At 37.3% G+C, this 26,058-nt stretch overlaps 1 protein-coding gene across 3 annotated transcripts in view; it reads right to left on the bottom strand.

Annotated features, from left to right (window-relative positions):
• The window catches only part of Scfd1 (sec1 family domain containing 1), a 116,730-nt gene that overhangs the window by 46,553 nt on the left and 44,119 nt on the right, over positions 1–26,058 (bottom strand). For all 3 annotated transcript variants that reach the window (XM_004661853.3, XM_045154612.1, XM_045154613.1), the window contains 5 exons: positions 24,512–24,651; positions 21,582–21,672; positions 20,132–20,205; positions 19,190–19,271; positions 2,080–2,176 (listed from right to left, as the gene is read on the bottom strand). In XM_004661853.3, coding sequence (XP_004661910.2) covers positions 2,080–2,176; positions 19,190–19,271; positions 20,132–20,205; positions 21,582–21,672; positions 24,512–24,651 — 484 coding nt within the window. The remainder of the gene's footprint in view (positions 1–2,079; positions 2,177–19,189; positions 19,272–20,131; positions 20,206–21,581; positions 21,673–24,511; positions 24,652–26,058) is intronic.

Genomic DNA, 26,058 nt, shown 5'->3' with positions numbered 1-26,058 from the left:
GTTACGGAACTGTGGATGAAGAACCATGGGTTTCAGTGGAGATCCCAGGATTCTGGAGATACCAGGACTATGGGTCAGTTGTCAAGGAAAGCAGCTGGCTCAGGAAGCAAGCAGCACACCTTGAGGTGTTAAGATACCCAAGCCTTTTGGAGCCCAGAGGATTTCACTGTAAGTCCCAGGTGCCAGACATATAGCTAGCTATAGGATTTGATGTTTTCCCTGCTTGTTTTAGATCTTGCATTGGTCCAGTTTTTCTTTGGTATGTCTGCTTTTTTTTTCATGTTGGAGTAGGAGTGTTTATTTTGTGCCATTATGTATTAGAAGTATGTAAGTTGTGTTTTGACTTTGTGGGGCTCATAGTTAACAAACTTGTGTCTCAGATAAGATTTTGGACTTCTGAATAATGGTGGGACTATGGGGAATCTTAAAGTTGGACTGAATGCATTTTGACTTTGTATGAGATTGCCATGAGTTTAGAGGGCCAGGGGCAGAATGTGGTGGTTTGAATGTAAAATGTCCCACACAGACTCACAGCTGTTGGAGCCTTTCTGTGTTGCTAGAGACAGGACTTGAAATTTACTAGTTCAGCCTTACTGGGTGCTCATACTGAGGTTGCTCTTGCTGTTTCTTCCCAGCTGATGTGACACCCTGCTTTCTGTTTTGTGTCTTTCTTTCTCTGCCATTGTGAAACTTCCCCTTGAAATGTAAGCCAAAACAAACCCTTTCTTTCCATAAGCTTCTTCTGGTTGGGTGTTTTATCCTTGCAATGAGAAGGTAACTGCTACATCATATAGCAATCGTTTTATCAACATGTTTGTTTCAACCTTACTCAAAGCATTATAAACAATAAGGAATAGCTTGACAGTGATAGACTTATGTACATATGATCTTTTGCATTTCTTTTATTGCAACATACACATATTACCTTCAAATATTATGTGCTCATCACAATTGTGCCTGTTAAAAGTGCAAGCAATACTTATGAACTTCTCAGAGGTTCTAGTGAACAGGATCTTTAATTAAAAACAACTAAGACTTTTTTATTCTTTACACTTTGGAATAAAGTCTAAAAATTCATGCTAAAACTAGATTATAACTACAACCTATCACCATTTTGCTTAAATATTTTTTATGCAAAACATGTCCTGGTATTTTCATATATTCTGAAAACCACAGATTTAAATCCAAACTGTTTTGAAATACCTGAAAAGTCTCTAAAGTTTTGAGAATTTTAGAGGCCAAAACCCTATGTAGATCCCACGGTCATTAAAATTGGTATAATCCAATTACATAAAAAATTTTTTTTTGAGGTACAGTATCACTGTAGCTCAGGCTAACCTGGAATTCACTATATAGTCTCAGGGTGGCCTTGAACCCACAGTGATCCTCCTGCCTCTGCCTCCTGAGTGCTGGGATTAAAGGCATGTGCCACTATGCCTGGCTTATATTACATATTATAATAACAAATAATTATGTATTGTTTTAAGATATTTTAGTATATGTACACTTAAAAAATGTAAATATAAAGGGACTAACCACAGTGCTTCTTTTAATGTGGATTTCGTAATCATGTCAAATAGAATTTGGTTTTTGAATAATCTTTTCATAATACTGTTTGGAATAAACTAATTAGAAAACATCTCTTAGAGTTGGGCGTCGTGGTGCATGCCTTTAATCCAGCACTCTGGAGGCAGAGGCGGGAGGATCATTGTGAGCCTAAGGCTACCCTGAGAATATATAGTGAATTCCAGGTCAGCCTGAGCTAGAATGAAACCCTACTACCCCCCAAAAAGTATATCTCTTAGATATACTTATTTCAATATTATTCATTCAAATCTTTATGGAAAAAGTTTCATATATCACTTTAAATAAAGCAATATAGAAAGTGTTTTAAAATACTACCTGAGTTAGAGAAATAAAATGTAAATCCATTTTCTACTTTAAAAACTGCTATGTTGAGAAAATCTTTCAACAGAAATTACCTCATTTAATTGCTATTAAGACTAGTTGACAGAAAAACAATAATTAAATCTTGTTCAAATTGCAAACTTGTATTAATCTCAAGCTTATGGTACGTACCATCAGGGTCTGATATTATATCTAGAAGGGATTTATCCAGAGTAGTTTTGCTCATTATTTTTTCTTCATATTCAAAATATACATCCAGCTTTCTTGCCTGTTTCAAAATAAACATTAGATGAAAATACAGTAAGACTCTCTTGTATACACATTTCTATTTTCTATGATCAAGTTTAAAAATTCATTTAATTGTATGACTTTAAGTTTCTTACTTTTGGTCATAAAGTTAATGTAAATAACATTGAGAGATTAACATTTAGTTTGTCTTATTTAGACAGACCAGAATATGTAGGTCTACATATATTAGTAAAAATAAAACCCACACAATTCTGTTATTACATTAACTGGTAATTAGAATACAAATCACATTGTACTCCATGCAAATTAATAGTAGGTCATGCTAAGTTTATGTTTTTAGTGCACAGATACGTACATTTCATCTTAACTTGACAGATAATTATGTTATTTTAAATGCTTTTTTAGTTTAAATAAAAACGCTTTCCCCATTAATTCTCCTGTTTAATAAAATGACATTTTAGATAATGAAAAAGTAATAATTTTTTTTCCAAATGATGTTTCTTCACTTAAAAATCTCTTGATTAGGGCTGGAGAGATGGCTTAGTGGTTAAGCCCTTGCCTGTGAAGCCTAAGGTTTGAGGCTTGATTCACTAGGACCCACGTAAGCACAAGGTGGGGCAAGCATCTGGAGTTCGTTTGCAATGGCTGGAGGCCCTGGCATGTCCATTCTCTCTCTCTCTCTCTGCCTCTTTCTTTCTCTGTCTGTCTGTCGCTCTCAAATAAATAAATAAAAATAAACAAAAAAAATTTAGAAACTCTGTTGATAAAACTTATCCTAATAAAATTAATACATATGTATCTTAAAAAGGGCTGGAGAAAAAAGTCAGTAAAATGCTTGCCTCCCAAGCCTAAGGACCTGAGTTTTGATCCCCATAACCCACATAGAAAAGCTAGACATGGTGGCATACACTTACTTCCAGCACTGGCAGGTGGAGAAAAGTGGATCCTTGAGGCTTGCTGGCTAGCCAGTGAACAGTGCCCAAAGAACCACACCTAAACTTGATTTCTGTGCGTGCACACATACGATCTTAGAGAGTAATAAATGTTATCATTGTTAAATATCTAATAATCTATGTTTTAAATATAAAAGTGAAAGAGTTCCCCTTTCCTTTCCTTGCTTTTCTTTGCATTCCCACAAACCTTTGTGTTTTTATCATCTTCCTGGCTCTACCTCCGAAATGCTCAGATTACAGGCATGGGTTACCATAATGGGCTTTAAAACAGAATTCTTTTTTTCCATATATTTTATTTTTTATTTACTTATTTGAGAGAGAAAGAGACAGAGGCAGATTGAGAGAGAATGGGCATGCCAGGGCCTCTAGCTGCTGCAAACGAACTCCAGATGCATGCACCAACCTTGTGCATTTGGCTTCCATGGGTCCTGGGGAACTGAACCTGAGGCCTTTGGCTCTGCAGGCAAGTGCCTTAACTGCTAAACCATCTCTCCAGCCCCAGATAGAATTCTTTCTAACATAAAGATGTTAACAACTAGAATGCGAGTACAAATTATTCATGAAATTGACTTGAATACTTAGCAATAACAAAGATATGCGAAATAAATATGCTATGGTAATATTATATAATGTAGTTAACAATTGAGATATGATGAATTTTACTTATTTACTTATTTATTTTATTGGGGATTGACAGAGAAAGAGGCAGAGAGCTAGAGAGAATGGGTGCACCAGGGCCGCCAGCTACTGCAAATAAACTCCAGATGCATGAGCCACCTGGTGCATCTGGCTTACGTAGGTAACCTTGAACTGGGGTCCTTAGGCTTCACAGGTAAGGGCTTAACCGCTAAACCATCTTTCCAGCCTGGAGAGGTGATGAATTTTGAGTTGAGTTTTGCAAGCGAGTTTGGGGAGGGAGCAGGTTTTGTGGTTAAAGACACTTGCTTGAAAGTGATTTGGGGCCACATATTCAGTTCTTTACAGTTAGATCATACCACAGTACAGCAGAATAAAGGCTTCTGCACAGTAGACTAAGGAATGGATTTAATTTCTTAAGAGGAAATAAGTAAGGGTCCTCTCAACCTACTGCCCTGCAGTGGCATACAAAGCCAAAGTTTTAAATAGATGATGTATTTCCACAGTTCAAAAATGAAAACAAGACTGAAAAGTACATATTGGAAAGTTTTATTTCTCATCCAACTCCTACTTCTCCTATAGGTATTCATATTATTTTTTTCTATAGTTTTTCAGTTTTTATGCAAATATAAACAAATAGAGCCTATTCTAAAATACCTCTCTCTCTTTGTTAAAAATATTTTTATTTTGAAGTAGAGAGGGAGAGAGAGAGAAAGAATATGAATATTAAAGGGCATGCCAAGGCTTCTAGCCACTGCAAATGAACTTTGTGCATCTGGCTTTACATGGGTATTGGACCAGCAGACTCTGCAAGCAAGTGCCTGTAACTGCTGAGCCATCTCTCCAGCCCTAAAATCTCTTCACTTTTTGACACAAAAGGTAATATACTATACTCCTCTGTTTCTTCCTTTTAGCCAAATTTCCTTATCAGGGAGTTCTTGAGAAGAATATAGAAAAAAACCTTTTCTTTATAAAATTCCTGGTCTTTCCTATCTTCAAACTAATTCATTTAAGAACTATTTTAGCAACTGTATAAAGCTACTTGCATACAAAAATAGATAAGAGGTGAAGTTCTAGGAAAAATAAAATCCTAGAAATGTTAAAAATTGTTGACAGTAAAGTAAAAGATCCAGTGGAAATCTTACGATAGTGGCTATGGAAGTGAAAAGGAAAAGATGGATGTTTAATAATTAACAGGAAGGATGTGGGAAGCAAAATAGTGAAAGGAGTCAAAGAAAATTTCCAGATCCTAGCAGGAATTAGTTGATGTGAATATTAGAACAGGAAAAGCTATGATTTGGTGAGTGAAGCCAAAGATGCAGGGGGAAGGCAATAAAATCATGTTCAATTGACTCTTAGGCCTTTGCCATCTGAGCCTCCGCCCCCAGTGCATTCTGACTCACTTGATTCAGTTCTCTCTATTCCCATCAAATGACTCTCCAGTTTTTCACTAGGTACTGGGTATGCTTTTAGTCTTCTAGGCTTGGACTGAGGTTTTCCTCTCAGCTTTTATACAGTATACTCCTCTTCTAATTTATGCCCAGTGAATTCTTCTCATTCTTCAAGGTCCAGCTTCCTAGACGCTTCTACGCCCTCTCCCTGTTCTGCCTTGCTCCCATCTCCCTCGTAGCTGGAACTTGCTGCTTGCTCTCTCATCTGTATAACAAAAAGCACTTTATGTAACTCCCCATATTACAACGATCACATCATATTCCTATCTTGCATTCATGCTATCTTTCAAAAATTATGAATGCCTTGAGTGTGTCCAATTAATTGTTTAACCCTAGAGGTCTATCATAGCATCTGGTTCATAATAAACATTTGATTTTATTGAGTTTCAAAGCAAGAACAAGACATACACAACCAAGTAGCTATTTTATAAGATAACAATGTAAAGAATCTAGTCTTCAGTGATTTTTTTTTTTTTTTTTTTTTTTTTGAGACAGGGTATTGCATGCAGACCAGACTGGCCTTGAACTGTCTATATAGTTCAGGCTGCCCTCAAACTCAAACTGTGTGCCTCAGCTTGCTGTGACAGCAGATATGAACCACCAGGCCAAGCCTTCAAATTATTTAATTATGAAATTAAGATTCTGGATGACAAATAGAATCTAATGTCTGCAATATTTAAATCAGTGAAAAGACCTGGCTCATTGACTTGTGCAGGTACCCATACCACCACACATTTATTTTTCCTTTCTATATAGCAACTTATTTACATTTCCACTTCTACTATTCTTTTTTTTTTTTTTTTTTTTTTTTTTTTTGCAGTGTTTCAGACAAAACCCAGGGCCTTGTGAGTGCTAGGCAAGTGCTGTACCACTGAGCTACATTGTCGGCCCTTCATAACTTCTAAGGAACAATAGAATTAAGAATCTCAAGGCAATTTAGTTTGATTGGTTATGGGTAGCATTTGTTTTGTTGAAGTGACAATATTCTAAAATTTGGCTGAATGTGGTTGCAACAACTGTGAGTATACTAAACCCATATATTCTTGAATATATACTTAATGTAGATGAATAGTATGCATGTGAAGGATGTAAGTGGGTCAAGTGGTTGAGCACTTTTAGTATACTGGTTATGAGGGACCACCATTCCAGAAGAAAGGACTGAATGAACTACTATCTATTTGGCACCTATCATGTGCAAGGTACTGTATTTAATCGCTACGACTTCCAAATACTTTTTAACAGAGAATCTCAGGGCCTTCTCTCTCAAACCAAATCTTTTCTAGAACCTTAAATCACAGATACAAATGACCCATGAAGTGTTCCTAAACAGTTGTAGGGTAAAAGAGAAGTGTTTAAAGACTCCTGTTTTATTTCACTGAATTATTTAAATAACATGATGGGCTAGAGAAAATTAGTCCCATTTTAAAGATGAAGAAACAGACACAAAGAAACACAAATTTGTTCAAGGTTACTAGAGCAGAAGTAGAAGAAAGCTGAGATTCACATCCAGGTCACACTCCAATGTACACCACAGATAAAAAGTACAGAATATTATATTTTCCTCAAACCATTTATTGCTTCCTTTGCATATGCTTTATGAAAGAAAGTATATGTCAATTAGTGCATATCTGTGGTTTTTGGTAACATATAATTTTGGTGTATATATGATAAAAGGCCATTTTGGCCAGTGACTTAATATCTATAAATGTTTTCTCACTCATATTGTTGAAATAAGGGCAAACAATTGGAGGAGCAACTTTTTCTAATTCCAAAGACTGGTTATTCTCACATAACATGGGCTCAAAAGAGAATAAAATGAATGAGTGAAACAGAAAAGAGCCGAAGCAAAATAACAAGTCAAGAGAATGAATAGATTTTTGCTTGTTTCAATAAATATGAATAAACGAGTAAGAGGAGACTATTACAGAAAGCCACAAGGACTATGTGTGGAGTACAGATTACATATAGTGAATAAAAACTTCCAAGAGCCATGCATTTCCCAGGAACGTCTTTAAAAGGACTGTCAAAAGGAACAGCTGATAAAATGAATTCTAGTGTTTACCTCTAAGTTTCAGGTTATCAGTAGACAATGAAGTTGATATTTCTTTTGCTTTTAATTACAATGCTCAAAATTTATATGAAATTAATATTATATATACCAAGATCATGGCAGAAAGTTGACTGGCTAGATCTCACTGGCTTTGAAAGAAATGACTATATTTTTTTTGGCTTCTGAGACAGAGTCTCATTATGTAGTCCAGGCTGTCCTTGGACTCAAGATCCTGAATTCTGAGATTATAGGGTATACACTGCCATTCCAAGCTTAGAAGGAGAACTTTCCAAAAGTAGTTTATCTTTTCCTTCACTGTAATAGGTATTTCTCAAGGCTTATGTGGGAATTTCTTTTTGGTCTGTTGCAAATTTACTACCTGGGATCATTTGTCAGATGACCCACAGGGAACACAAAAGGATTTTCTTTTCCCTTTCTATATCTTCTTATCATTCCTTTCCCTATTCTAGCTATAGACATCATCATTGAAGAACTCACTTCACTAATACCTACAATCTATTTCTCATCTCAGTTCCCAGTTTGACCTAGAGGTTCAAAAGGGTCCAAATAAAAGTCCCAGTAATACCTTGGATACTGACAAATAATTCTTAGAATTATAGGGAGAGGTTATAAAGCTAGGATAGCCAGCATTGTAATGAAGGAGCATAAACAGGGAGTCCGGCACTACCAGACTTCAAGATTTATCAAGAAGCTACAGGAATCCAGTCAGTGTGGTTCTGTGAAAGGCTATACAAACAGCTCACTGAAACTAAGGGGAAAAAAATCCCAGAAGCACACTCACTCAAAATAGTTAAATTTGATAAAGGACAAAAATCAATACAATGGAGAAAGGATAACCTTTATAACAAATGAAGTTAGAACAAATCCACACACACACAAAACTCTAGACATAGACCTTTCATAAAAGTTACCCAAAATAGACCACAGATATAGTGTAAAATATAACACAAGTAGAAGATGGGAGAAAATTCTTTCCACAAGAAGAAAATCTAGATAGTCTTGGGTATGGTGATGACTTTTATTTTATTTTTTAAATTTTATTTATTTATTTATTTTTGAGGTAGGGCCTTGCTCTGACCTGGAATTCACTATGTAGTCTCAGGGTGGCCTCGAACTCACAGCAGTCCTCCTACCTCTGCCTCCAGAATGCTGGGATCAAAGGCCTGTACCACCACACCTAGTTCTGATGATGACTTTTAAAGGCATGGTCCATGAAAGACACGTCATCAGAGAAGTCACACAATTAGCAAACAAACAAACTCATATGTTCTGAGAGAAATGAGAACTAAAGGAATAATAAGATATCACTACACACCTCTTGGGATGTCCAAATCTAGAACCTTGACCAGACTAAATGGTGGCAAGGATAAGGAACAGCAACTTTCATATACTGCTGGAGGACATGTAAAATGTTACAGCTGACATGATGCACCAGAGCAGTTTCGGCAGTAAAAGGGAGTAGGGCAAAAATCATGAATAGATGAGAAGAATTTTTAATGTTTATTATTATTATTTTTTTCAGTGCTGAGGACCAAACTCAGGTCCTTACTGAGCTAAGTCCCCAACCCCCATTTTTTTTGGTGATTTTTCCCTCCATTAATGTTTATTATTAAGTAAAAGAAGCCAATCTGAAAAGGCTACAAACTGTCTAATTTTCACTATATAACATTTTATAAACTATGCTTCCATGTAGACAATATAAAGATCAGTGGTTGCCAGAATTTTGGGGTGGGATGGGATAGGAAGGATGAACAAGTGGAATGCCGGTGTATTTAGTCCCGTGAAACTATTCTGTATGGTATTTTAATAGTAGATACATGTCATCATATACATAAACTCACATCATAAACTCACAGAATATAAAACAGAAAAAAACTGAATCCCAAGGTAATCTAAGGACTCTAGCTAGGATTATGTACTAATATTAGTATTGGCTCACCAACTGTAACATCTGCTACATTGATGAAAAATGTTATTAGTAGGAGAAATTAAGAGTTATGTGGATAAAAGAGTATATGGGAACAATCTATACATCCTCTCCCCTATGTTAGTGAAGACTGAACCTAGGGCCTCCCACATGCCAGGCAAATGTCTCTCCCCAACCCAGTAAACCCAAAACTCTAACATAAATGAAGACTTAATTAAGAAAAAAATAAGATATATCAAAAGAACAATAACTATATAGTGAATTCCAGGTCAGCCTGGATTAGAGTGAGATACTACCTCATCAAACAAAAACAAACAAACAAAAAACAATAAAAGAGCCACATTTCATAGAGTAGTTGCAAAATCTTTTAAAAATACATTCTTTGGATACTTTTCCATCTTATTTCTTCATGCTTACTATATTAAACAATGCAAAGAAAAGGACATATAGAGATGATTTTGCATGTACTTAAAAATGTACTTAGCTTTAGGAGTACACAGACTTACACTTACCATGAATAAAAAAGGTATAATACAAACATATTTAATGAGGCTGGAGAACATTATCCTAAGTCAAATAAACCAGATACATATAGACAAATACACCATGTTCTCACTTATAAGTGGGATCTAAAAAAGTTGAGCTTATGGAAACAGAGTAGAAGAGTAGTAACCAGGTGTTGAAGGATGCAAAGATGGGTAATAGAGGTCAAAGAGCAGATCTTAACACACACACAAAACTATAAGCTAAGCATAGTAGTGTGCACCTGCTCTTGAGAGGTAGAGGTAGGAGGATCAGGAGTCCAAAGTCAGTCTTGGCTACATAGTAAGTTTGAGACTAGTCTGTATTGTAAGAACCTATCTCACAAAACAAAAACAAAAGCAAGCCAGGCATGGTGGTTCATGCCTTTAATCCCAGCACTTGGGAGGAGAGAGGTAGGAGGATTGCTGTGAGTTCAAGGCTACTCTGAGACCATGTAGTGAATTCAGTTCAGCCTGAGCTACAGTGAGACTCTACCTTGGAAAACCAAAAAAAAAAAAAAAAAAAACCAAAGAAAAAAACCAAAACAACAACAAAAGCAAAACAAAACAAAACAAATCTATGAGATGTGACATGTAGATTTATGTACATTATTTCATTATGTATATATTGATCAAAACATAATGCTGTATATCTTAACTGTATTTGGTTTATCTACAAATTATACCTCAATAAAGATGGAAAACTATGTTTTTAAAAAATATTTTTATTAACTTATTTGCGAGAGAGAGAAAGAGGCAGATACAGAGAGAGAATGGGCACACCAGGGCTTCTGACCACTGCAAATAACTTCCAGATTACATGTGCCACCTCATGCATCTGGCTTTATGTGGGTACTGGGGAACTGAACCTGGGTCCTTAAGCTTTGCAGGAAAGCACCTTAATATTTCTGCAGCCCCAAAAATGTTTTAAATAGTTAACTTATTTTATGAAACTTAATTTATAAGGTAACTAGTACCTTTCTTTGTAAATTTAAACATTCATTGATATAAAAAGACATAAAGAATGACTGGACATTCATAAATAATTGGGACACACACCTAGAATCCTAGCACTTAAGAATCAAGGGCAGGAAGAAAATGAGGTAGACGCCAACCTAAGCTATAAGAGACTCTATCAAAACACATGGCAAAACGAGAATGATTAAACTAAGGTTCTCTACTGCTGTCTATTTTCTTATTTTATATTTTAATTTAAATGACCTCTAATACAGAGGATATCAGTGGATAAGGAATTAGCAATGACAAAGCATTTCCATTGGATTTTTGGTGGATCTGTTTTAGGAAATGATAGAATGAAAGAGTATGGGACCTAAAACTCAGGCTCACATTCAGACTAGCGGCTCCCTACTACAGAATATATTTTCCTTGATCTTGAAGACACCAGGGACATCTGATCATTCACCATGCAGAAGATCAATTTAAAACAGAACAGGCCGGGCATTGTGGCGCACGCCTTTAATCCCAGCACTTGGGAGGCAGAGGTAGGAGGATCACTGTGAGTTCAAGGCCACCCTGAGACTACATAGTGAATTCCAGGTCAGCCTGGGCTAGAGTGAGACCCTACCTCAAACAAACAAACAAACAAACAAACAAACAAACAAACAAACAAACAAAAAAAACCAGAACAGTACAAAACAAAATCCAGCCAGAGAAATGCTATATTTCTAGTGTAGTAAAACACTTCCCTGAGGACTTTTGGGTTAGATGGTGGCATACTAGCCACACCGAAGCAGCCTAGGAAGGGGGAAAAAAAAAAAACCCAAAACAAAAACATGGTAAAATACACTCTTCTAAGGAAAAGTGAAGGTGTATAAGTTATTATCAACCCCAGCAGAGAAAAAGGAGAGAACAAGATCTTCTAGAAAGAAGGAAACAGGCCAGAATCATGCCCAGTTGCCAGCAGCCCCAATTCCTGAGCATTCCAGGCCAATAGCAGAGCTACAGGAGCAGAAAAAAGGCAAGAGGATTTTCCATTCACATCAGCTTCCTCACAAAGGCAAGAAACCTGAAAGGGAGAACAGCAGAGACCAACTGCTGAATACAAATGGGAGCAGCTGAGCACCCCTGGTATGACTCCAAGCACCCTGCAAAGTCTCCCATCCCCCAACCATCAGGGCCCTGAACATCCTGAGAACTCATTCACCCCCCGCCACCCCAGCACCCAGAGGGATCAAGGTGGGCACTCAGCATTGGTGAGACTGGAAGCCATTCCAGAAGGTAACAGGGCCTATTTATTCAAAGCCAGATACATAAGCCTGCAGTGGAAGTGCTTATCTCTCTTTCCATGTCAGGAAAGGTTATGTACTACATTTGAATGATATATTCTTGGTTGGCTTCACCCTTCTCAAATAAGCTATATTCTGGTGTTGACTACTGTTGCCTTGATATTTCCTGAGTTTCAGGGCCTTTGTCTTTTACTTCTATCATTGTTGGGGTTGGGGGCAGGGAATGACTGGCCCCATCCTGATTGGAACTCCTTTCAGACTAGAAATCTCAACCTCCCAGTTGACAGGATTAAGGGTGTGGGGCAACACACATCCTTAGGGACTTTGACTTTACTAGATTATCTGTTTAGTTTAATTCCCAAGTTTGTATAAATACTCTGTGCTGGTTTTGATTGAATGTCTATATTGCTCAGTTTAATTTTAGAATTTGCCAGTAATTTTCTTTACCAGCATCACCCTGATACCAAAGCCATAAAAAGATAGAAGAAAGAAAGATAATTACAGATCAATCTCCCTCATGAACATAGATGCAAAAATTCTCAACAATATATTGGCAAACAGAATACAAGAATATATTAGAAAGATAAATATTCACCCTGACCAAATAGGCTTTATCCCAGAGATGCAGGGATGGTTCAACATATGCAAATCAATAAATGTAACACATTATATAAATGGACTGAAGGACAAAACATCACATAATCATCTCAATAGATGTAGAAAGGCACTTGACAAAATGTAACATCCCTTCATGATGAAAGTCTTACAGAGACTGCAAATAGAAGGAACATATCTCAACATAATAAAGGCTATTTATGACAAACCTATAGCCAACATAATACTAAATGGAGAAAAACTTGAAGCTTCTCCACTAAAATCAGAAACAAGACAAGGGCATCCACTGTCCCCACTTAGTACTGGAAGTCTTAGCCATAGCAATAAGGAAAGAGACACACATAAAAGGGATACTAATTGGAAAGGAAGAGATCAAGTTATCATTATTTGCAGATGATAAGATTCTATAAATAAAGGACTCTAAAGAATTTACCAGCAAACTGTTAGAGCTGACAAACACTTATAGCAATGTAGCAGGATACAAAATAAACACACAGAAATCAGTAGCCTTCCTATATGTTAAAAACAAACACACAGAGGATTAAACCAGAGAATCACTCCAATTCACAGCTGCATCTAAAAAAAAAAAAAAAAAAGTACCTTGTAATCAACCTAACCAAGGAAGTTAGGATCACTTCAGTGAAAACTTTGAAACACTCCAGATAGAAATTGCAGAAGATACTATGAAATAGAAAGACATACCTTGTTTTGGATGGGAAGTATCAATATTGTGAAAATGGCAACCTTACCAAAAGCTAAACATTTAATGCAATCCCCATCAAAATTCCAATGGCATTCTTCATGGCAATAGGAAAAATAATCCTGAAATTCATTTGGAAGCCTAAGAAACCTCAAATGTCTACAACAATTTTAAGCAACAAAAAGGAGGCTAGTGGTATAACCACACATGATTTTAACCTGTATTATAGAGCCACAGTAACAAAATCAACATGGTACTGGCACATAAACAGACATGTAGATCAATGGAACAGAACAGAGGACCTAGATCTAAGGCCGGGTAGCTACAGCCACCTAATCTTCAACAAAAATACCAAAAGTACTCACTGGAAAAAAGATAGCTTCTTCAGCAAACAGTGCTGGGAAAACTGGATATGTATCTGTAGAAGGATGAAAATAGATCCATCTCTCTCTCCATGCACAAGAATCAAGTCCATATGGATGAGCGACCTTAATATCAGACATGAAACTCTGAAACTACTAGAGTAAAAACTAGGAGAAACCCTTCATCATATTGGTCTTGGCAAGGTCTTAAGTGGATAATGAAGATGTGGTACATTTATACAATGGAGTCTACTCAGCAATAAAGAAAAATGAAATAATCAAATTTGCAGGATGGATCTGGAAAGGATTATACTTAGTAAGGTAACCCAGACCCAGAAAGGCAAACATCACATGTTCTCTCTCATATGTGGATCCTAGCTACAAATGTTTGTACTTCTATGTGAGTAGGAATAAAACTCAGCAGCAGAGGCCAGTAAGCTAGAAAGGGGATAAAAAGAGAATAGAAAGGGAGGGAGGGAAGACTTAACAGAATGGTATTGTATATATGTAAGTAGAAGAACAGATTAATGGGGTTGAAAGGCCTAAGTGAGGTCAGGGGAAGAGATTGAGTAAAGGAAAGGTGGAGGGAGGGCTAATCAAAATCTAAGAGGGTATGAAAAAGTCATATGGAAACCTATTTTTTTGGAATGGAACACTCAGGAGCCATAGATTGCTACTAGAAAATGTTCAGTGCCAGGACTGGGATACCTTCCAGTGAGTTGTTGGCCAGGGAAGTCCTCGATGCCCCCAAAACATCACAGGCCATTGCTGAGGTCCATGGTTTTCCATCAGGAATAGATGGTAAGACCCTATTGCTGAAGACTTCACATACTCGGGCTACAAGGTCACTGAGAACTCCTGCTGGAGCTGAGCTGAAAACCTCCTCCATGTAGACCAGCTGACAGAAAGCTGGACAAAGCTCTGCTGCATGCAGCTCAATGGGAGAGAGAGAAATCACCAGTGGAGACACTCAACAATGGACACTGCAAGCCTAAATTTGGCCAGTCAGGCTAAATGAGCCAACAGGTGTAGTGGCAGGTCTGTTATGGGGGAAGCTAGGTGCTCTCTAATTGAACTGGAGGCCCACTCCATGGGAGGGAACACATTCCTGATATTGTAAACCTACAACAGGGGTCGTAATGAGCTTTAGGGGTGTAATGTCTGCTGGTGCCTGGCTAAATATATACATTATGCTCACCAAACTGCCAGGTAAGCACTTCTCTTAATGTTCATACCTACATATTAATGTTACTCTCACTTTTGGTTAGAGAACCTTCTCTTTTCAGATGGCAGTGACCTTGGGATGACTCAGAAGGCACCATGGTGCTGAGAAGAAGTGATAGAGAGGAGTGGTCAGCACTGAAATATCTCTATCACACCTTCGAAGGCTTAGTGTGCATTGCAGAAGAGGTGGTGGAAAGAATGCAAGAAACAAAGAAAGTGTAGGACTCCTTACAACGTGGTCCTCCAGACACAAAATGGCCTGGATATCCATGTCCTCACAGTGCCTGACACTTCCTACACAAGGCCATCATAAGAGGAAGAAAAAATGATGATATAAAAATAACAGAGAGACTGATTGAGAGGGGGAAGGCGTATGATGGAGAGTGGAGTTTCAAAGGGGAACATTGGGGGAGGGAGGGAATTGCCATGGGTTATTGTCTACAATTATGGAAGTTGCCGATAAAAAATAAATTAAAAAAAAAGAGCTTCATGTGATTAGGAGGAGTGATTGGTTAAAGGCAACTAATGTAAAGAATAATAAAAATTAAGATTTGTATGATATATATAAATTTTAAGCAATGCTATTTATTTATTTGATATAGGGAGAGAGTATGGGTATACCAGGGCCTCTTGCCACTTTAAATTAAGTCCAGATACATGTGGCACTTTGTGCATCTAGCTTTATTTGGGTAGTGGGGAATATAACGCAGGCCTATGCAAGCAAGTACCTTTAAAACTGAGCCATCTCCCCATCCTGACCTAAGCACTGCTTTTTCAGACCTAAAATATGTAACTGTCAATCAGTATATGTTGAAGACTTTTTCTTCACATACTCAGGTTCACTGAAACTGTTTGAGTACTTTCCAGTTGTTTATAGTTAAAATTTTCCACACATGGTTAAGACAATATTTAAGTCCTCTTTTAATCTAAGATGTGCAATTTAGTGTTTTAGACAACCTGTTTTCATATTCCTATGGGAGGCATAAACAATTGGAATAAAATCTAAGTCAGTCCTTGGTGAACAAGGAAGTTGTGAGAAAAGAACCTGACAAGGAAACAAATTTGTTGTGAGCAAGTCAACAGAGTCACCAGCAGCTACTGTGTCTTTACACAGGAAATAAAGAGTTTTCAGTTCATTAAATATGGTGACCAAGTAAAGATTAACTAAGAGGGTTTTTCCTTTAGTTTGAAAACAGCTTTCCCTGAGGAGGATAAAAACTTTAAACCAAAGAAAAAAGAATCAATTCTCATGAGCAACAGGTTCCATTAAAAGATAGCATTGCCAGTGAGGGTAAAGACATGTTAAGAGTACAGACCTTGGCAGCCTCTTTGGAAATGAGGTGTTTTTTTATAATGTGTGCCCCAGGGCTTCCAGTCGCTTTAAACGAACTCTAGATGCATGCGCCACCTTGTGCATTTGGTCAATGTGGGTCCTCGGTAATCAAACCTGAGTCCTTTGGCTTTGCAGGTATGCACCTTAACCATGAAGCCATCTCTCCAGCCCGTTTTTTTTTTTTTTTTTTTTTTGAGACAAGGTCTGGCTACGTAGCCCAGGCTTGTGATCTTTCCTCTTGAGTGCTGAGTGCTAGAATTGCAAGTGTGCACAACCACACTTAGCCAGATGATGTCCTGGTTTTATATAATCTCTCTTCTGGAGACAGTGACCTCAAGGCAAACACTCTGGAAGAGCTTAAGCTATTTAACAGCAGTATGAAAGAAGGAGATACAGAATCACTTATAAATTGCACAAGTATGTTTTTTTATTTTTACACATACATGAAAAATATCATTTGTCCTTATCAAGATGCAGGATGTGGTGGCTCACGCCTTTAATCCCAGTGCTCAAGAGGCAGAGGTAGGAGAAGCGCCATAAGTTCAAGGCCATCCTGAGACTACATAGTGAGTTCCAGGTCAGTCTGGACTAGAGGGAGACCCTACCTTAAAAGCTAAAAACAAAAAACAAAACAAAACAAATGAACAAAAAAAGCAGGACAAAGACAAAAATTAGGTTGTTGTGCTAGAGAGATGGCTTAGCAGTTAAGGTGCTTGCCTGCAAAGCCAAAGCACCCAGGTTCAACTCTCTAGGACCCATGTAAACCAGATGCACAAAGGGGCGCATGCATCTGGAGTGCATTTGCAGTGGCTGGAGGCCCTGCAAGAGAATGCGCCCATTCTCTCTCTCTACCTGCTTATTTCTGTATCTCTCTCAAATTAATAAATAAAAATACAATATTAAAAAATAAGGTTGTTAGCTTAATAGAAATTATGCAGGCTTAAATTCCATATTATACAATGTCCATTTCCATCAGCTATATGTTTACTCTTTTTATGGTTTTGACTTTTTAAAAACAATTTATTTATTTATCTGGATGGGGGAAAGAGAGAGTACATGGGTATGCCAGGGCCTCATTCTACTTCAAACAAACTCTAGATGTATATGTCACTTTGTGCATTTGACTTTACGTGGGTACTGGGGAATTGAACCTAGGCCAGCAGGCTTTGAAAGTAACCATTTAACCACTTAGGCAGTCCCCTTTATAGCTTTTTAAATCACTAAAAAAAACCCAAACAAACAAACAAAAAAACAACAACAAGGTATTTTCCATATCTTTTGATAAGCAGTAACTGTATAGTTATTCTCATCCTTTAAAGCACTTTCAGATGTATCATATCAAATGGAAAGTAGAGTTAGTAATAAACTCATCTTAGAGTATAGTCAATCTGCCACTGGAACTCAACTAACAGGTTTTGATAATAAAATACTGAAGGAATTAGTAGGGTGATATGTGTAAACCTGAATAAGATAATAAAGAATTATGAGTAACAATATTGAGAAGCCCCCATATATTTGCTTTTAAATTATGTCTAATGAGAGACATTAAGGAACCTTAATGCTAACAGACTCACGTAGAACCAAAAAGTTGAGAACGAAGTCACCTAAACTAAGTGGTGTTATTCAGGAATATATATATATTTTTACTTATTTATGTGTGTGTGTGTGTGTGTGTGTGTGTGTGTGTATGTGAGACAGAGAGAGAGAGAGAGAGAGAGAGAGAGAGAGAGAGAGAAAGAATGGGCCATTAGCCTCCACAAACAAACTCCAGACCACCATGTGCATCTGGCTTATGTAGGTTCTGGGGAGTTGATCCTGGGTCCTAAGACTTAGCAGGCAAATGCCATTACTGCTGAGCCATCTCTCCAGTCCTTTATTTTTAGAAAAATATACTTTATTTGTGTGTGAGAGAAAATGACTGTGGGCATTCCAGGGCCTCTTAGGACTACAAAATGAACTTTACATACATGTGCCACTTTGTTCATCTGGCTTTACATGGACACTGAGGAATTAAACCTGTGTCGAAAGGCTTTGCAAGCAGGCACCTTTATCCATTGAGCCACCTTCCTAACCGATTTAATGCATATTTTACTAGTACCATATTAAAAAGGATTTCCGAGCATGCTGGTATACAGCTGTAATCCCAGAACTGGGAAAGAGAGGCAGGAGGATTAGAAGTGTGAGGCTTAGTCCTATTGATAGAGAAGAGCACCTGAAAGTCTCCTCTGGCTGCTGCACGCATGTGCATGCATATGCACGTACATGCACACACTCCAAAACTTAAAAAGGAGGCTTAATGCTGGGTTGTGATGTGAGATGACTATAAAACATATATTGAACTTGTTAGACTTTATATATAAAAAAGTAAATTATTCAATGTTTTAAACAAACTACATGTTGAAATACTAAATTATATTATAATACTAAATATAATACTAAATTATATTATAATATATATTAAAATAAAGTTCACCTATTTTTTTTTTTAATATGCTGCTAGAAGTCTAAAACTACATTGAACTTTGGTGGAAGAAGACAAGAAGGTCGAGTAAAGTGACATGAGATGACAGAAAAGGGTACACATCCAGCTGAGGAGGAAGATCATGAACTTGAGGTCAACCTGAGCTGTGCAATTTCAAACCATGAAAGTAAACAAATAAAACAACTAAGAAGACTTCTAAATGTACATTATGTTCAATGTAAGCCTGTTTATTAACAAAGTAAACTGTATAGTGACTATATACTGAGATATTACAATATAGCAGAAATGTCACACATCCCAACTTCATTGGTTTTCTTGGGCAAATCACCTGTCTTCCTGGATTCTTAAATTCCCTCATTTGCAGAAAATAAACATCGTCTTGATGTTTTCTACAGTCATACTTCATAATGCTACAGAGAAAACTCAATGAGATAATGAAAATGAGAGCAGCATACAAGCAGAAACCCTGTACAAATGTAAGTCACAAGGTGAGAAGGAAACTGAAATTTACCTTTATGTGTTCTAAAACAGCAGTGGCAACATTTGTATGGAGATCAATAAGTCTCTTCTTTTCAAGGAGTTCTGGCAAAGAACTGTAAGAATCAAAAAAAAAAATGAATGTAAACCATAGGATTTTCCAAGACAGTGAAGCAGATGTTAACGTCTGTGTTTCCTCTGAAGAAACATCCAACAGTGAAACTTTGACAAAGAAACAAGTTAATCTGTACACTAACTAAATTGTACCTTCAGGCTTGAATGCATGCAGTTTACATTATTTTAATATAGTAGGGATGCTTCCTATTTAAAACTAATTTGGTTCCTACCTATTATTTCTATTGTGTCAATTTCTGCTTGAAAATTTTAGGGGTTAAGAATAAAATCAGATTAACAGAAACATGATTTTACCAACATTTCTAAAACATGAAACTCCCTCTCTCTCGATGACAATCACAGTATTGAAAAGCCTATCAACCTTCAATTGAGAAAACTGCAGCACTATCAAAATTAATAATAACTTACCCTACTTTATCATTAATATTATTTTCCAAGTAAAAATATTCACATCAGAAATGTCTAACTAAGCTGGGTGTGGTGGTGCATACCTTTAAACCCAGCACTTGGTGGGCAGAGGTAGGAAGATTGCCATGAGTTTGAGGCCACCCTGAGACTACATAAGTGAATTCCAGGTCAGCCTGGGCTAGAGTGAGACCCTACATCGAAAAAAACAAAACAAGAAACAGAAATATCTAACTATTGACAGAAGCATATGATTTGCTGTATCTAAGGGGAATTAAGTGAGCTTGTGCATGTCAAAAGCACAATTCAGTTTAAGCTCCAAGGTATATTTGCTATTACCTATTATTTCCCATTATTACAAACAGTAATCACTTTTTAACCTTCAACATAAATCTCATCATCAGGAGACATCACAGAGGACACACTGAATTCTTACCTAACAGCAGATGTTAGTTTGGCAGTGTTGTCAGAAAGCATACTGATGGCTCCTTCATCCTCTCCTTCCAGTCCCTGGGAAGGAGGGAGAAATGGCACTAAGAACTTTATAAGTCAACACATTACAAAGATTATTGATAAACAAGAAGTTTGGTCACCTCACATAACCATTCATCTCCTTTGAGGTGCAAGCATGTGCATGTGAATGTATGTGGACAGGTGCACATATGTGTATAGGTGTGGCTGCATATAGGTGCATATGGAGGATGGAAAACAACCTGTGGTGTTACTCTGAAGTAAGCTGCATCTCTTTTTGTCCCTCATTGGCCTGCCTCCATCTTCCCAGTGCTAGAATTACAACTATGTGCCACTTACAGCGGCTTTTTCTTTATGTGAGCTCTGGGGATCAAACAGGTTCTCATGCTTTACTGGCTGAGCTATATCCCGGTCCAAGGATATGCCTCTTTGATAGTTATAGAAAAGTTTTTCATAAATAGCACAGTACATAAATAAAAGATTGGCTGGAATTTCAAATTAAAAGATCAGATATTACAGGTGTGGTGGAGCACACCTTTATTCCCAGCACTTGGGAGGCAGAGGTAGGAGGAATGTTGCGAGTTTGAGGCCAGCCTGGGACTTCAGAGTGAATATAAGGTCAGCCTGGGCTAGAGTGAGACTCTACTTTGGGAAAAAAAAAAGTCCAGATATTTGCCATAGGTGACACAGTTAATAAATGGTATAGCTGAAAATTGAAATTGAACCAAAATATGGGAGAACAAGCAGAACTGGAATATATGTCTCTAAAATAAAGTCATATTACATATATTTTTTTTGAATCACAACTTACTCAATATGATTGATGACTATTAAAACTAAAGTGTATTCCAGACAGTTTCCATGTGCATTTTATATATTTTTCTTCTGAATAAAGTAATTCATGATAGTTGGAAAATAACATTCAATGAAAAAAATTTTTTCTTCTCAACATAGGTTTTTTCTTTCTTTAATTGTGTTTATTTGAGAGAGAGAGAGAGAAAGAAAGAGATAAAGAGCCAGGGGATGGTGGTAAATGAATGGGTACACAAGGGTCTTCAGCCACTGCAAACGAACTCCAGACACCTGTACCATCACGTGGCAGATAAGTGGCTTTGTGGGTAAATCATCTCTCCAGCCCTAGGTTTCTTTTTTTTAAAAGAACACCTAAGGTAGATGTGGTGTACATATTTGTAATCCCAGCACTCAACTGACACGAGTTCGAGGCCAGACTGAGCTACAGAATGAGACTCTGTTTCAAACAACAAACCAAAACTTAAATAACCTGAAAACAATTTTGTTGTTATTAAAGCAGGAAGCAACCTTGTTGAACTTTTATGAGGAAAACAAAGTAAACTTCTTTCTTTATCCCCCTAGATGTATTCTCTATGATTCCTAGAGCATAAACAGAATCTTACCATGATGCTTTTAAGTCGTTTCACCTCATCTTCTTGGGCTCTGTAAGATTCTAGTTCTTGTTGAACTGATTCTGCAACTTCTGGGAATGGACTGAAACAGTATTGCATAAGAGGAATTAGGAATATGCTATTAAAATATTGTCTTTTGTGTAAATTCTGAAATATATACAAGACTTATTATTTTAAATGCATTTATTTAGTTTTGAATATATTTCATGTATGCCATGGGCAGCAAATACTTAATAAAAGGCAGACAGTTTTAAAATGAGTATACTAGATATAAATCTGAATAAATTTAAAGTTTACTTCTATTTTTTTTCATTAATGAGGTCCCATTTTCCCTTCAATTATATAAGATTGAAAATCAAAAGAAAAGTCTTCATATATCAAAACATTAAATATTACTTCCAAAGAAACATGTATCAAAGTGCCCATTCAACTATAGTAACAGCATTCAAAAACATCATGTGTGAGTAATTATAAAAAATATGTTGTAACTTAATACTCCTAATATCCTTTGTGCTAAGAACCACTGTGGGACCACAGGTATGGCAGACTTCATCTATACTCTCTCTTAATAATGATTTTCTAATGATTACAGAGGAAATGTAGACTATGGAATTCCAAACTAAAGAATAGTATTAAAAATAAATTATAGAGCTGGAGAGGTGGCTTAGTGATTAAGGTGTTGCCTACGAAGTCTAAGGATTCAGGTTTGATTCCCTAATACCTATGTAAGGCAGATACACAAGGTGACACATGCATCTGGCATTTTTTTCCAATGGCTAGAGGACCTGGCACACCCATTCTGTCTCTCTATCTCTCTTTCTCTCTCAAAATCAATAAATAAAGTAAAATAAAAATTATAACTTTTTTCTTTGCAAAGAAAGTAAAATCTGTGTTATAGCAACATGGTTTCCAATTTTAAAAAGCTGTAAGCATTAAAAGAAAGATTAAAACATACAAAAATTTCCAGCATTTTGAAATGTCTATACTTCTTAAAAATAAATGTAAAACAAGCACAAAACAACAAGTATATCAGGGATACAGATAGATCTATAGTTTTAGAGATATGAATTTGAAATACTGATAACAATTTGTTGCCCTAATTGCTGATGAAAAGCATTGTTATTTCTTGGGGGGAAAAAAATCTTTTCTTTCTTGTACTTGTTTATGGTGTACACTTGTGGAGACCAGAGGTCAATGTCAGATGTTTCTTTCTTTCTTTTTTTTTTTTTGGTTATTCGAGGTAGGGTCTCACTCTATCCCAGGCTGACCTGGAATTCATTATGGAGTCTCAGGGTGGTCTTGAACTCACAGCGATCCTCTTACCTCTGCCTCCTGAGTGATGGGATTAAAGGCATGGGCCACCACGCCCAGCACATATCAGATTCTATAGATAACTCTAAATTTTTAGCTGGCTCCACTGACTTCTATAAAGAACTGTCTGTCCTTCATTTAAAGTGTTTCTATGACAGCAAAACTAAAAAAAAAAACAAAACACAAAACTAAAAAAAGCCGGGCGTGGTAGTGCTTTCTTAGTTGCTCTTCATCTTTCTTTTTGGAGATAGGGTTTCTTACTGAACCTAGAACTCACTGACACTGTTAGACTGGCTGGTCAGCAAGCTGGAGGGATCCCTCTGTCTTTGTCTCCCCAGCTGGGATTACAGGTACATGATACCATGGTTGGCTTTTTATGTGGATGCTGGAGATTTGAATTTGGGTCCTCATGCTTATCCAGCAAGCACTCTAATTAATGACTGAGACATCTCTCCAGCCCTAAGAAATTATTATTATTTTAATTTTTTGTTACTTTTTATTTATTTATTTGAGAGTGATAGAGAAAGAAAGAGGCAGATAGAGAGAGAGAGAATGGGCGTGCCAGGGCCTCCAGCCACTGCAAATAACTCCAGACGCGTGCGCCCCCTTGTGCATCTGGCTAATGTGGGTCCTGGGGAATCAAGCCTCAAACCGGGGTCCTTAGGCTTCACAGGCAAGTGCTTAACTGCTTCTCTCCAGCCCTAAGAAATTATTTTTATCTCTGTTTATTTGGAATGATTTCTTTAGCTATGATGATTACAAAGTAAGTTGTTTGGAGTCCATCAAGTACCATAAACCAGCATATGGGATGGTGGCCTACAACACATAATGTGACAATTTACTCTTAAGTCTTTTTTCTATTATTTCTTTTCTTTTCTTTTTTTCTTTTTTGAGGTAGGGCCTTATTCTAGCCCAGGCTGACCTGGAAATCACTCTGCAGTCTCAGGGTGGCCTCGAACTCATGGCAATCCTCCTATCTCTGCTTCCCGAGTGCTGGGATTAAAAGCGTGCACTACCACGCCCGGCTTTTCCCATTATTTCTTATGCACTTTGAATAAACTCTGGCCTTTGAGACATAGCATGGGATCTGTATGAGGGTAAACATGGAACAGAAAGGAAAAGACCTAGTTTTGCTATCATAGAAACACTTTAAATGAAGGACAGACAGTTCATTATAGAGGTCAGTAGAGCCAGCTAAAAATTTAGAATTATCTATAGAATCTGTAAAATCATATGGTGTAAGCTGATGAAGACAAGGGCACTACAGCATAAGTGACATAAACCATAGGAATCACAGGAATCAGGAAGAAACTGAGCCGTGAAGACACCTATCTACGGACTGGCTAACCACAGCTACCATAATCGTTTGCATTTGCTAGCTGAAGACAATTCCTCTTCAACTGATGTATCTTTTTTGTTGTTGTTGTTTTGTTTTTGGTTTTTGAGGTAGGTTCTCACTGTGGTCCAGGCTGACCTGCAATGTAGTAGTCTCAGGCTGGCCTCGAACTCACTGTGATCCTCCTACCTCTGCCTCCTCAGTGCTGGGATTAAAGGCGTGTGCCACCACACCTGGCAGATGAATCTTTAATACTGATATTTCTCTTACATACCTGCCTTTATGTTTCTGCCAAAATTTATCAACTGGAGTTAAATCGTAAGACTTCTTGTTTTTTCTCTTTGGTCTAGCACCAGCTGGAGAGTTTTCTCCTCCTGCAGATTCTTCCAGATTTACTCTGTTTAAGTGGAAATCCTAGGAAAAAGTAAACCTATTATACAACTGATTTCTGACATTAAGAGCCATAACAACTCTGACAATAAGAAACATAATTAACTCAGATTATTTACTATACTTTCTAATACTTTCACAGACAAAATACAGATGTAAAATTTAAAAGGTGGGTTGTAAAGGTTGCTGGCCTAAGTTCAATTCCTCCATACCCAAGTAAAATCCAACACACAAAGTGGCACATACATGTGGAGTTCATCTGCAGTGGCAATAAGCCTTCTCATGCATATTCTCTCTCAAATGAATAAATAAATATTAAATTTAAAATATACCCTTATAACCTTGTTATATATAAAACACTTATCATTGTTTATGAATTTTAATGGAAGTAGATATATAGATATATATGATTAATACTCAAATATAGGGGAAAAAAATCAAGGTTCTTGTGTATCCTTCCAAAAGTATTAATACATTTCCTTCCTTCCTCCCTCCCTTCCTCCTTTCTTTCTTTTTTGATTTTCTGAGGTAGGGTCTTGCCCAGGCTGATCTGGAATTCACTATGTGGACTCTGGCCTTCAACCCAGAGCAATCCTCCTACTACCTCTGCCTCCCAAGTACTGGGTTTAAAGACATACGCCACCATGCTCAGCTCTATTAATGAAGTTTCTTATACTTGCATATACAAATTCTTTTGGGAGGCAGAGAGAATATGGGTAAGCCAGGGTCTTCACTGTATGCAAACTCCAGACACATATACCACCTTGTGCATCTGGCTTTACGTGGGTACCGGGGAATCGAACCTGGGTCCTGTGGCTTTGCAGACAAGTGCCTTAACCTCTACGATATCTATCCAGCCCAAGGGATTTATTTTATTACTTATTTATCTATTAGAGACGGGGGTGGTGGAGAGAATAGGCATGCCAGGGTCTCTAGCCACCGCAAACGAACTCCACACACATGTAGGACTTGGAAAACTGAACCTGGGACCTTAGGCTTTGCAGGCAAAGGCCTTAACCACTAAGCCATCTATTCAGTCCCTATTTTATATACACATTTTGTACCTTCTTTTGTTATTTAACAATGCACTTCAGTACTTGCTTCCATCTACCTCACCTGTGTCACAGCCACAAAATAGTCAGTATTTGATTGTATCTATCTGTTTAACTAGGCTTTTTAAACATTTTTTATTTATTTATTTGAGAGTGACAGGCAGAGAAAGAGGCAGATAGAGAGAGAGAATGGGTGCGCCAGGGCCTCCAGTCAGTGCAAACAAACTCCAGATATGTACATCTGGCTAACGTGGGTCCTGGGGAATTGAGCCTGAAACTGGGGTCCTTAGGCTTCACAGGCAAGCACTTAACCCCTGAGCCATCTCCCCAGCTCTTGACTAGGCTTTTTTATACTTGGTTGTTTCCATTAACTTCTAAA

This window comes from Jaculus jaculus, chromosome 7 (assembly GCF_020740685.1).
Source record: "Jaculus jaculus isolate mJacJac1 chromosome 7, mJacJac1.mat.Y.cur, whole genome shotgun sequence".
Lineage (NCBI taxonomy): Eukaryota > Metazoa > Chordata > Mammalia > Rodentia > Dipodidae > Jaculus > Jaculus jaculus.
Note: the sequence above shows the minus strand (reverse complement) of the source record. Positions and strands in the feature narration are given on the sequence as shown.